Raw genomic sequence first — 13,265 nt, forward strand, 5'->3', positions numbered from 1 at the left:
TTTGGTTCCTGTGCTTCAGAGTGAAGAAAGTAGCATCCTACCCACCGTCACACACACAACAGGGTATCCATTGAGGGGGTAGGGCCTGTCTTTGGTTTTAGCCGTGTCATCATACATGAGCAGGGACACCACTTGGGGAACTGCAGGGAAGGTAACATCCGCAACACTGTCCATTTCCTCTATGTACACAATGGCCTTGTTCATCTGGTAATGAGATGAAAACACATCATCTTTAAAATTCTAAAATTAGTTGTAAAGAAAGTAATGCACATGTTCTCAGTGGGCCCTTGAGTACAGATGTCTCTTTGTGGTCTATTTGCATAATTTTGTTGCTGTTTTGTGTCTGAATTTTGTCCTTTTTTTCTCTATGGTGACTCTTCAATCTAAGTTTCAGGCCTAACTTTGATCATTCTTTATCTATTTGTGTGTCTTTTTGTTAATTTTGCATCTCTTTATAGCTGTTTAAACTCTGATGCGGGTCACTTTGCCTCTGTTTGTGCTCAGTTTAAGTCTTCATTTTACAACCTACATTTCTTGTATTTTCTATCTATATGATACAAATGATGATCTGTGTGATACAAATTATCATCTTATTTTAGACCTGATGACCAGGGGTCCCCTGACTCCATGGGCCCTCTTTGTCCTGTGACCAGTTTGCTCATTTAGTCTTCTGTTCATAAATGCATTATCTGTTCAGTTAAATGTACTTGCAAATTGTTTCCTGTTCACTCCTGCCACATTTCTAAGGAATTTAAGACACAATACAAATTTGGTGCTGCGGAAAAATGATCATGGATTTTAACATGTATATCTAAGATAAAGAAAGCTTTGATCTGGATTGAAACGCAGATTTAAAACATGCAAAACATTAAAACATTTAAAATTAGAATTGCTGATGCAGAGCCCAGGGGTCTGTTGGGGTGCTACAGTTTAATTACAGTATAATGAAGCACAAAACTTAGCAGGAGATAACCTATTTCTGTAAAGTGAGCAGTATGTGGCTGATGAGTGTATGGGTAGAATGTCACAGTTCTGTTTATAGGTTTGTCTTCTGTTTGGCTCCGCCGGGACATTCCCGCTCAGCATCTCATTCCAGAGGAAAAGCTTTTTATAAGACTGTGGTTCGGGTCTGCTGACAGCATTGCCAGCTGCTGCCTGCCTATTTTAACACAGGCTGACATGACAGGACGCATGTTCACGTGTGCAGATCTGCTGTACAGCGCTGTGCACACACTGGACTTTCTCCTAGTTTCTATTTGTTTTCGCGTGCATGTGTTTGCTTCTGCGCCATGTGGCCCGAAACTCACTTGTAATTCAGCCACCATGTTGTCATCAGGCTTCATGTGCACAGTGAAGGCCTCTCTCATCTCTCTTTGACCGTCGTACAGGATCTCGATCTCCACAAAATGTTCCTTTTCGCCCTCCTTGAACACCACATCTAAGAAAGAGATTGTATAGTAAGCAACTTAAAGGCCTCCAACATAAGTTCAAACCAGGTTCTCTTACCCTCTGACAGTGGGTTATAATCCTCTCCGGAGGTCGCAGAGCCATCCTTTGTGTGCACTCTCACCACAGACACCTTTGATGTGTCTCCAAACCGCAGAACAGGAACCTTCACTATCGCCACATCACCTTTCACCTGGGGTTCACGCACACTGTACTTGATCTCAGAAAAACGGATGATGGGCTCTGAAACAGGAAGCAAAGTTGACTATAGAAAATGTGAATTTTTACAGTTAAATGCTATTAGTCTGTGCTCAAACTCAGATTAAACAAAAGAGCAAGAACAATAGAAGTCAGTTCTGGGAATAGGGACTATTTTTTCGTTACTCAAACAGATTATTCAACCTCTTTTCTTTCTTCTAAATGCAGCTGCTGTTCTACCATTGTTTCATTTAGACATTTCATAGTTCAAAATACATTTGGTTTCAGCAGGCACATACTATCTTTGTCATCCGTGACTGTGACCAGGGCTTCCTTCTGCTCCCCTAGAGATGCTCCATATGGAGACTTGCTCTTGGGACTTCCCAGAACCAGGCGGAACTCTTCGTCCTCCTCGTGGATGGAGTCGTCCATCAGGCTCGCCACACATGGCTTTTCAGACTCACCTTGGGAGTAAACGTAGGGAGTGGAGAATACAACAAACGTAAAGAGACTACAAAAGAGCTGTTAGGACACAGACAGAGATGGGAGGAGTTGAAGGATGTCTGACCTGGCAGAAAAGTGATGATTGATGCCTCAGTATTGGGTCTCTCACTGTAGTCCATCATGACCTGAGCAGAGCCCTGACGGGTGTAACAGCGCACTGTGGATCTGAGGCTGATGTCTCCGCTGCGGTAAACTATGACTCTCACCTCCCCATCTGACTCATCCACTTTGTAGCTCCCTTCCTTGAACTGAACCTTTGGCACTAGAAAGACAAAGATCGACATGTTACATGATGGTTTTTACAAGTTTAAGTTAGAATAGTGACTGCAACGTTTTTCTGTTGATATATATTAAGTGACAGTGCATGTGTGTAAAAAGTAAACAATTGTCTGAAGCTAATGTATAAATGACTTACTGTTTGTAATTTTCTGTTTGATCCATTCTTGGACACGTACTATTTTCAGTCAGTTTTCAAAGCTTTTGTACATTTATTTTGTACAAGTGTTTGATAAAAGATGCAATACAGTTACATTATAGAGTTTCAAGTAACATTGGATTTTCCTAGAAGCTCTCCGAGTCATTTCACTTCAGAATATTTGGCACTCACGGTCAGTGACGGTATCATTGATGGTGATGGTCGTCTTGCTCGGTTCTCCTAACACAGCGTTCATGGGCATCCTTAAAACAAGGTCAAAGGTCTCAGGTCCTTCCAGCTCCGGCTGACCCAGGTCATCCAGAATGGTCACCCTAAATGTCTGCATTGTCACTCCAGGAGCAAAGTCCAGGTTGCGACTAATACCAACGTAGTCAAGTCCAGCTGGTAAAAGCAAAAGAAGCCACTAACTGATTAGAGTTTTACACAATGACTGAATTCCATCAATTCTGACAAACTGCTGATTTTACCTTCCGCAGAAACAGGCTCACTCTTCCTGGAGCGGACAGTTACAGTTGCGGTCTTGGACAGGTCAGTACCTGTCCTCCAGACCTTTACTTCAACGTAGCCTGAGCTCTCATCCACGGCATACTCAGGCTCCCCAAAGTACAGTGAGGGCTCTGTGAGATATGGAAAAAATAAAAGTTAAAGCTTGAACAGTGGTACAACTTCTATTTGATATTAGGTGAGAAATTATCTGGCAAAATGTTAACTTTAAAATAAGCTTTTAACCAGGCATGGTCATTGGGATTTTTGTGGATAGTTTCTCAGTATATCTGACAGCATATATGCATCTCTGCAAAAAGTTACAAGGGACAGATTGACATAGTTGAGCAAATCCCCTCCGTTTTGTCTCAGCACAGGAAGAGAACTGTCATCCATCTTATCCTGTCCTTCTTCGACCTTCCTCCCCCACTTATCTAAATCCAGACAGCTCTGTCTGAAGTCAACGCCAAAGGGTTGTAGATGCACCTGAAGAATGAGGCGAGTGCTTGTATGCGCATGCAGAATGATGCGTAAGTGAAGAGATGTTCTTGGTTTTTGATGATCGAGAGGCTGATAAGAAGCATGGTCAGGGAGCGGGGGGTGGCAAATCCAAAAAGGCAACCGGACGCTTTGCAAAAGGCAGATGGCAAGCATTCAAAGAGTCCCGGAACACAATGTCAATTCATCGCTCATCGCTTTTGCATTAAGTGTGTTTTCATCACTCTCTGTCCAGACAGGGCCCTTAGAGATCAACGGATAAACATGTAGATCAGGTCCTCAACTTTTCAGCAAAAACTAAAGAAAATATAAGAGTAAAAATCTAAGGAAAAAAAAAAAGATAATCATATAAATACATCATCATTTTGAATCTATCAAAAATAACAAGATCTTGGTTGTCCTGTTGTGAAAAATTCTGTTTTTTTTTTATGATGATGTTGTTGATAATATATTAGTAAATACTTGTTGTTTCTCACTGTCTAATAAGATGACCTCTAACTACTCAACACAGTGTTTAAGAAATTATTCATTAAACATTGATAAAACTTTTGTCACAGTGCCTTCTTTAAAAGTGATGCTTTGCATACACGAGCAGCACTTGTGCCAAAGCTTCTTCTGCTGCCAAGGAAACCGTCCTGACAATAAAACCTACTACAGCAACTCTTATACAAGTGAATAAGTGTGAATAAGTGAGCCTATGTCACCTTTATAACATCGCAAGTAATACAACTCCTTTCACGAGAGACTAGAAGGTAGAACATGCAGCAAAAACCAAAACATACTTTGTGACTTTTAGTATCTCAGATTTGGGAGCTCTTTCACTGCACGTGCTTCGCCTCTCGACCCATGTTTTAAAAAGAAAAACTCAGTTGAGCTCACGAGCAGGGATAGACTGCTCGTAAGCAGGAGTAATAGGACTAATAGGTTGGATAAAAAAATGGCATTGAACCCTTTTCAGTGTTGTTGGAGCAGCAAAATACAGGATAGTGGTCACTATGATGACCGCTAGCTTGTGATGGCTAATAATAGCACACTTCAGCTAAGTACATTGGTGTGAGATAGCAGAGTCATTTTTCTGACGACATGAGTGTAGTGTGAAAAAAGTGTAAAAGTGTGCTGCAGAGCATTTGAGCCGTTTGCCGTTCAAATTTGTTACAGTTTACCTCATGACCCTCACTTGGGCTATCAAGAAACACCTGACAAGTTTGAAACCCTAAACACAAAACAAGCACAGTATAAATAAAAGGGATTGCATCTGCAACCAATCCAATTTTCTCTCTTGGTCCATGCTCCCACTCTTTGTAAGTTTATTTAAACATTCCCATTCATCATATGTGGCCGTCATATGTGTTTGGTCATGACATTTTATTTCAAATTTTGCTTGAACAGAAAGTGCAAATCTGGTCTCGAGTTGACATCGAAGTTTATGTTTACTGTAACGGAGAACTGATGATGAAGGAAGAATTTCTGGCACACTTTCAGCGCCTCTCAGTGCCTCTGTTCAGTGCCGAGCAGAAGGATGGGAGGGGGAAATGAGCGCCAACATGGCAACCTCGAGATCAGTGGGAGGAAGAGTCTGACAAATACAGTAACAATGGTGGCTCACTGTTGGCAAGAGTTCAAACCACAAGTTTACTCAGACAGGCAGATGGTTTTACACACGCTCACACACACACACACACACACACACACACACACACACACACATACAGATACTGAACTAGATTTATGGCCTAGTGTTACGTCAGGACCCACCAAGAAGTAAAACCACAATAAAGGCTTGACTGAGGTGTCTTGTCTTTTCACATGTCTGGGAATGTAAGCCAATTATTTATACAGAGAGTTCAGTTGTATTTCAAGCTTATCCAGTAAATTAGCTTTGCTAAGAGTTGGGAGAAATAGAGGGGGAGAACTAGTGTCTAGAGTTTAGTGCCTTTAAACAGAAAACATATTCCTGAATACCATCTAGCTGAGGGGACAGAGGCAAAACATGCCAGTCATGAAGACAATAGTTCTTCTCTCCCAACCACCTGCCTTTTGGTCTCTGCAGACAAAAGGATGGCCTCTCTATCCCATTTAGTTCCCCTGAATGCCAATGACGACAGGGGGGTCACTCTGGGAGCAGAGAGGGTTTTAAAGTCCTTTTTATCTGTCGGGCTACAGTGTAGCATGACATCCACTGAGGCTGCCATTGTCCTGCGTAACCCTTTCTATTGTTTTCTTGTTTCTAACACACACAGAGGCAGATGAAGCAGTGTGTAAACAGAATCCAGAGTTATCTGTTGGTGCAGCGGTGATCCTACTCTCTGCGCACCTTTGGTGGATTAATGCAGAACAGATACTGAAATGGAAATGTAGAAAGGCCGTGGCTCAGTGGTTAGAGTCGATCGTCCAATAACCGGAAGGTTGGCGGTTTGATTCCCACTCTCGCCCCTCCAAAAAAAAAAAAAAAAAGATTGGTGGATCTGACAGCTGGAGGGGTGTCTGTCCACCTTGTCATGGATGAGGTGCCCTTGAGCAAGGCACCGTACCCCCATGATCCCCAGGTGCTGAATGGCTGCCCACCGCTCCATGTTGGCATCTGTCTCTGAGTGTCTGACCCTGTGCATGTGTGTGTCAACAGGTGCCAACCTGGATGGGTTAAAAGCAGAGGACAAATTTTGTGTGTGTGCATGACCAATAAATCGGATCTCTCTTTAAAGAAAGCAGAGTTTCACACATTGGAGATTAGGGGGTTCCCATAGGAGAATGGGACTCTGGATGGCTTGAATGAGAACACATAAATATGTGGTATCAAGGCATTGGAAGAATTTGGAGCATCTTGTTAAGCTACAGTAATATTCAGGGTTGCAGAAGTCAGTAAATAGAAATATTAGTTAGCTGAGAATGCAGCACCTGACACTTGAAGTCTGCTGGAGTGAGAAAAGTGCTGCCACTCACCATCATCACTGTCGGCCAAAATGGTGACTTTGGCAGATGGGAAGTTGGCGCCCATCTGGCCCCCCATCGGCATACTCAGGCTGACGTTAAAGCTCTCCTCTTCCTCATAAAGTGAGTCATCAATGATAATGATGCGGCAGACTTTTTCTCTCTCGTCCTTATCGAAACGCAGCACGCTGGTGTGGTCCTCTGGTCGGGTGATGTAGTCAGAGTAGGACAAAACAGTGCTGGGTATGGTGCCAGTCGCCGTGCCTGAGGAATTATTGGAACAAAGAAGGGACATCCGATGTCTTAATGGACTCCTTTGAGAAAACTTTTGTAAGGCTGCATACGTGAGCATTTTAATCTCACCTTGCTGAGTGTAACAGACTACCATAAGTTCCTGGCTAGCATCTCCTGACCGCCTCACCGGAACTAACAGCTCCCCAATATCCTCCTCTATCTTGAATTCTGCTTGAGGGATGAAGACTGTTGATTCTGTTTATGGGGAAGAGCAAAACAAAGTGTTTTTTTTTTTTTTTTTTACATACCGTCATGAAAAAACAAGTGAAAACAAAGTTAGTTAAAATTGCTTCAAATGGCTCAAAAAAACAGATTCCTACCATCTCCAGGGTCCACAATCTCCACAGTTGCGGAGTCGGGAAATTCCAGCACCGCCATGACTGGGTCTGACAGCTGTATCTCAAAGGTCTCTGAGGTCTCAAACTCCTGGTCTGTGAATATCTTCACCCTCCAGGTAGCTGTAGTCTGCCCTGGGTTGAACTGGACCTGCTTCTGAGCTTTACCACGGAAGTCCTTGTCCGTCGTTGCTGTGCCATCCTTAGTTCCAATACCTGAGGGAGAGGGATGCACATGTTTTGAGCTGTAACCAAAGGGAGACTCTGGTGGCACTTTAACAAAACAATGCAAACTGATACTGTGTCTTACAACTCACACACACACACACATAGTTTAGTTCAGTAAATTTTGACACATTATTTATAGTTGGAGTTGCTTCTTTGTCTGCTTCTTGTTTCACATGTGACCATAGATCACACAAATGTGTGAAAGACTTAAACACTACTATGCTGATGCGCTTTTAATTGTATTATTTCACTGACGAGAGGGAAGAAAGCAGTGGTCAAACTTGAAAAGTTTTCTGTTGTGCTATTTTAGGGTAAACTGTGGAGATCCTGCTTCGCTAAATGAAGTAATAAGTCTAGGAAGGCAGATAAAGAGAGCTTTTATTCACTGTTAAAATGACAAATAAGGGGTTGTGTAGTTTCACTGTTCTTCATATTGTTTATTGAGAGGCATGTGAGAGAAATATTTTGAACCTAACCTGTATGTAAAAAAAGTCATCCACAAATTATGATAAAATCGCTAAAGAAGAACATCTGTAAAGATACATTGTTTGTCAATAAATCAGAACGAAGCTTAATAGTGACATTTTATTGGCTCTCAACACTTACTGATAAAAGAGGTCTCTCCCAGGTAGCCTCTGCGTTTCAGCTTCACCTCCAAGAATTTGGCATCTTCATCCACCAAATAGTATTCCCGCTCCAGAGAGATCCAAGCCCAGTTGAGCCGGAACGGCTGAGGTCTTAGTTTATTTCCACCTGCAGTGAGTGAAAAAAAAGCTTTCATTCAGAGCTCCTTTCAACTGTACCAAAATCAGCTCTGTTCATATTAGGAGTTAGTGAAGCTTGTAAACTGCAATCTGTGGTGGGCCCGGGGATAAAAGGAATAAAAGGGGCATTTTCATTTCGGAAGGGAAACATGATAACTTAATACCCGGGCTTCTCTAAGTCTAACTTCACTGCACCTCAAGAGGATTTGCATTACTTCTTTTTACTTCTGATTCTCATCCACTTTTATTTAATGCTCTGTCTTATTCTCAACCTTTAGTTAGGGATAACTATATGCATAACGATACTCTTGTAAAGTGGGCACATTTCATTATGTTTATGAACATGAATTATGTTAAACCGTAAATGTGGCTCCTGTGTGCAATGCAGTTATACTTATAAATGTACTTCATTTAAACATCCACATACAGGTAAAAGTATTCCAATTAAGGGCATTATCACATGCAACACTAAGTCTGTTATTTATCTGATTATGTGCCCATGTGGAAAGTCATATATTGGTAAAACCAGTAGGGAGTTAAAAGTACGCATTGCGGAGCATCGCACCACTATTCGCTGTAAAAACCTTAACTATCCAGTTGCAGCGCATTTTGTGGAAGCTGGTCATTCGGTTTCTGCGCTAAAATATATAGGCATTGAAAAGGTATCTCTACCTAGACGGGGTGGTAACCTTGAACGTCTACTATCTCAGAGAGAAAATTATTATATTCATTCCCTTAGGACATTAATTCCTTTTGGTTTAAATGTGGAATTTGAACTGAAATGTTTTCTCTAACTAGACTCATTGTTACTCTGCAGGTCTGGACTCTTTTGATGGGTTGACAGGGTGATACAATGCTTTTTATGACGGCCCCTAGTGGCCTGATTTAAACATTGCAAGTATTGACGTTATATTATTTTGTCTTCCCACCATGGGACTATATTGTATATAGACCACTTGGTATTTGGATCTTTTGCACTCACAGGGGCTGGTGTATTATTATGTTTATGTTTTTCTTTTTTCTTCCAATACTTATAAATTGTCTAAACCTATTACCTGTCCTTTTGACACTATTTGCCAATGTAAACAAATGTGATTGATTAATGTGTGACGAGACTCCACCTTGATTGGCAGGTGTCATGGGACTAATTAACTGATTGTTGTCAACCAATCACATACTAGAGGACAATTTATAAGAGGTGTTTTCACTTTGCTTGTGTAAAAACTTTTGTAAAAACTTGAGAAAGGCCACACTGGCCGAAACGTTGTTTGTACAATAAATTCAGCATGATGGACAAGAGTGTGCGGTGTCTTCCCCTTTGAAGTAAACCGTGAGCAGGACACAGAGGAGCAGCAGGGTTGTGCTCGTTGTAATTCGAGTGACTGCAAAGAGTGAAATGCCTGAATAAACTGTATTCCTCCTTTTCTAGATTATTACAATTAACTCAACATTCATGTTATTTGCACACTTTGTGATCTTGAAATGATTAGACTGAGTTATCTGAACATTGTGAAGCATCTGAAGCGCCAAGTCACGTAGCTCTGATCCACAAACATAGATCCAATCCTTAATCCACTCCATCTCATGACTCATATAATCCCTCCAACTGTCAGATCAGTTTAGACTACAGGTTCAATACTGACTACTTCAGAGATACTTAAGATAAGAGGTGCTCTTGAGTAATCTGAACACTTTTTTAACAGCAGCTGCTAAACAGCCTATGTCTTGTCCTTCAGTGAGATGAGCCTGGTGACCTGTGACTTGTGATGTGAAATGGGTCAGGCTCAGTGGATTCTCTGAGTCTGGATTACAGAGGTTAGAGAGAGGTGTCTCTCTTTAGTTTTGCACGGCTGGTCACAGTGACAGCAGCCTCGCTGACCTAACTCTGTCGTAGATACGTAGAGGAGAGTAGGGAACTTTACTGAGTGTTGGAAAAAAAAAAGCAATTTGATAAGATGTTCTAGAGCTGAGGAATTTCATGAAATGTGTCATGAAATGCACAATGAACAATACATTACCCTTGTTAAAGAGGCTTGAAAAATAAAAAGCAAACAGTACCTGGAGAACAATAGAAAAGAGCCTTACAATAAACCAGCATTAAGTTCAGTTTTGCATCAGTGAGGAAGACAGAGCCTGTGGTCTTCCTGCTATGTGGAACGAATGAAAACACAGGGGAGTTGAGTGTGGGTATTTGGGATGGGAAGGGGGACACTTCCTCAAACCCACATGTCAAGACTGAAGCCACACCAGGCCAAGTCACAACGGGGGCAAACCACACTCATTGGAAGGCAGAGGCATACTCAGATGGAACTGATAAGAATAAGTGGAGATCCTGGGAAAATTATAATATTGGATTGCATCTCTCCTGGAATTCAATGCCTGGAGAACCTTTGACAACCATATAAACTTCAGTACTCAAAAAAGTTCAAGGAGTACTTATAGCTATACTATTACTATCCTCATTCTCTGTGCCATCCACCACACACCGCTGGACTCATGAATGCAAGGACTTCTGTAGTAAAGCCAGGCGACAGTGTGGCAGAGATCTTAAGTCATGCTCCGTGCTCAGGTTTCCTGCGCAGAGCGGCTAAAAATACAGGAAACATGTATCATGTCTGTTTTGGCTCAGCCCAAATTCCTCATGTGTTGATGCTGCACATGCACAAAGCGATGAAAAATATAAACAGATACAATATAAATGAAAAAAATATACTCTTATTGTTTCCGTGAAGAATCTATTCATTGGCAGACAAATACAAATATGTCTGATTAGACTTGCGCTCAATCTGCATTCATGAAGAAATCAACTTCTTGTTCCATTAAAGAAATGGTCTCATTCCAGCTTGATCTACTGTATCAATTGTATGAAAAAGAAATGAAGAGAGAGACAAAAAGTCTTTGACAAGCCTCAATTATCCAAACTGTCTTTGTGCTTGAAAGAGGGGTGTCCTGGCAGCTGGCCCCATTTGGAGCAGATATGTGGAGAAGCTTAGCCAGCAGCTATCATCAAGGATTATCAAATGAACATGGCCAAGACAAAAAGCTGCTTCAGTTTTGGCATCAGGCAATCAGGCAGCTTTAGGTTCCTGCTTTGGAAAAAGGAGCAAAACAATGGAGTTTTTATGAATCAGACTAGAACTCAGTGACACCTGATATTTCGGCGGCTTGTGCTGAATAACAACAATACTAGTTTACAGTATGTTAATATATTAAAAAAAGTTTGTCGGGTGAAATTATGAATTTACAGTTTTATGGAATAAACGTTTTTGGATGTATATTTGGAAAAGTTTTCAGAGAGTCAAAAAAAAAAAGAATCGGACTCTGCATGACCTGCTTGGTTTTGACTTTGAAATTTTAAACTTTAAAGCGACTGTTTGAAAAGGTTTTACATTTCAGTGTCACAGCACTAAGCTGAACTCATTGATGTACTAAGATTTTTTCGTTGTACCAAGAAATGTTATGTGAGTCTAGCAAGTAATAATGTATTTTATTGCATTTTTTATTGCAAATTTTCACAAGCTGTCCTGGTGAAATTTGATTCTTACTTTCTGTTTCTGTATTTGAGCAAAATTGTCCTCATTTGCATGTGGATACTTTAAACCTGATCAGACAAAATGTTTATGCAATATTGGAATAATCATTCGCTGGACCGCTGGTACATTGCTCAGAAGGAGCGAATTTAGCTGATGAAATGAAGTGATAGGAAAGCTGTAGGACTCATTGCACTGATTATTTTTTTATTGACTTTATTGACTTCACATTTTAGATCTGGTTTCTATGTTCACTCCTTTGCGCTATCAATTGGAAGAGTTTTATTTCACATGTGTAGGTTTGTCAGTGCGGAAGAGCGTTTAGTTCTTGGATGCATTTGTATCATTTTAAGTTTTTCTGTTCAAAGGACGACATTGCAGTGGATATTGGATGATAAGCGTGTGAGACCTCTTCTGCTCATATGAGGAAGCACCTACAGCCACAGCTCCGACACACTGACAGCTAGGCCTGTTGTAGAGGAAGATAATGTAGGTGTTACAGCTCCTAATGTGATAACGTGACTGTGGAACTTGACCCAAATGCAGGACGATGGAGACAGATATATCCAAAATGAAGTGTCGCAGCAGTCAAGGTGTTTTACAATAGTAGGGAGTCCGCGATGAGAACAAACTGGCAGGATGCACCTGTAGCTTACAGACTAATGAAGTGGCTTGGGACCTGAAGGTTGCTTGTTAGCTTTCCTGAAAAAAGTCAGCTAACTCAAGGGATAAGCCAACATAGGTAAAGAACCAACTTTAAATAGTATATTTGGGCAATTTGTTACTAGCAGTCTTAAAAGATAGCTCCATTCATGGAAAATGCCAAATATGCCGGCTGCAAATGTCACAAGTCTTTCCAGCTGTGTTTATACTTAAAGGAGAACTGCGGTATTTTCAACATTAAGCCTCTTTTATGAGTCGTCTGCAATGTTTTCGAACCCCCCTCACCGCTTTTTTTATGTTTACTGCTGTCTCCGGTATTTGCCTAATTTTGATTAATCTCAACCTGCTTCAGAATGGCAAGTCATGTGCATGTCCTAAAAGGTCCGTAAAGGCACCATAAACGTCCGTTTTCAAAATAATCAACTCACCGGAGTGGTTACTGGTGTGCACTGGTAATCCATATCAAATGTCGTTGCGAAAAGTTGCTTCTTTCGTGTTTTATTTGACATTTTGTACTGGATGTTCATTGATATTACTCCGCCACCGCTAAGAAAATAGTGCGAGCATGAACGAGCTGCCAAATAAAACACGACAGAAGCAACTTTTCGCAACGAAATTTGAAATGGATTACCAGTGCACACCAGTAACCACTCCGGTGAGTTGATGATTTTGAAAACGGACATTTATGGTGCTTTTACGGACCTTTTTGGACATGCACATGACTTGCCATTCTGAAGCAGGTTGAGATGAATCAAAATTAGGCAAATACCGGAGACAGCAGTAAAATTAAAAAAAGCGGTGAGTGGGGTTCTAAAACATTGCAGACGACTCATAAAAGAGGCTTAATGTTGAAAATACCGCAGTTCTCCTTTAAAGTCACACAGTAGCATAACCTCAGGAGGAGGAACAACAAGCTGAGCTACTTTCTGACAAAGAACATCAAAGCAAAGATCGTCCT

At 41.2% G+C, this 13,265-nt stretch overlaps 1 protein-coding gene across 1 annotated transcript in view; it reads right to left on the reverse strand.

Moving 5' to 3' along the window:
• frem3 (Fras1 related extracellular matrix 3) overlaps nucleotides 1-13,265 on the reverse strand; it is a 31,952-nt gene that overhangs the window by 5,274 nt on the left and 13,413 nt on the right. The window contains exons 3-13 of the mRNA XM_075463136.1: nucleotides 7,957-8,103; nucleotides 7,108-7,338; nucleotides 6,857-6,982; nucleotides 6,506-6,757; nucleotides 3,052-3,201; nucleotides 2,756-2,965; nucleotides 2,213-2,410; nucleotides 1,944-2,108; nucleotides 1,507-1,689; nucleotides 1,308-1,438; nucleotides 46-204 (exon numbers count right to left, since the gene is read on the reverse strand). Of these exons, the coding sequence (XP_075319251.1) occupies nucleotides 46-204; nucleotides 1,308-1,438; nucleotides 1,507-1,689; nucleotides 1,944-2,108; nucleotides 2,213-2,410; nucleotides 2,756-2,965; nucleotides 3,052-3,201; nucleotides 6,506-6,757; nucleotides 6,857-6,982; nucleotides 7,108-7,338; nucleotides 7,957-8,103 (1,952 nt within the window). The remainder of the gene's footprint in view (nucleotides 1-45; nucleotides 205-1,307; nucleotides 1,439-1,506; nucleotides 1,690-1,943; nucleotides 2,109-2,212; nucleotides 2,411-2,755; nucleotides 2,966-3,051; nucleotides 3,202-6,505; nucleotides 6,758-6,856; nucleotides 6,983-7,107; nucleotides 7,339-7,956; nucleotides 8,104-13,265) is intronic.

Source organism: Odontesthes bonariensis, chromosome 4 (assembly GCF_027942865.1).
Source record: "Odontesthes bonariensis isolate fOdoBon6 chromosome 4, fOdoBon6.hap1, whole genome shotgun sequence".
In the NCBI taxonomy this organism is placed as follows: domain Eukaryota; kingdom Metazoa; phylum Chordata; class Actinopteri; order Atheriniformes; family Atherinopsidae; genus Odontesthes; species Odontesthes bonariensis.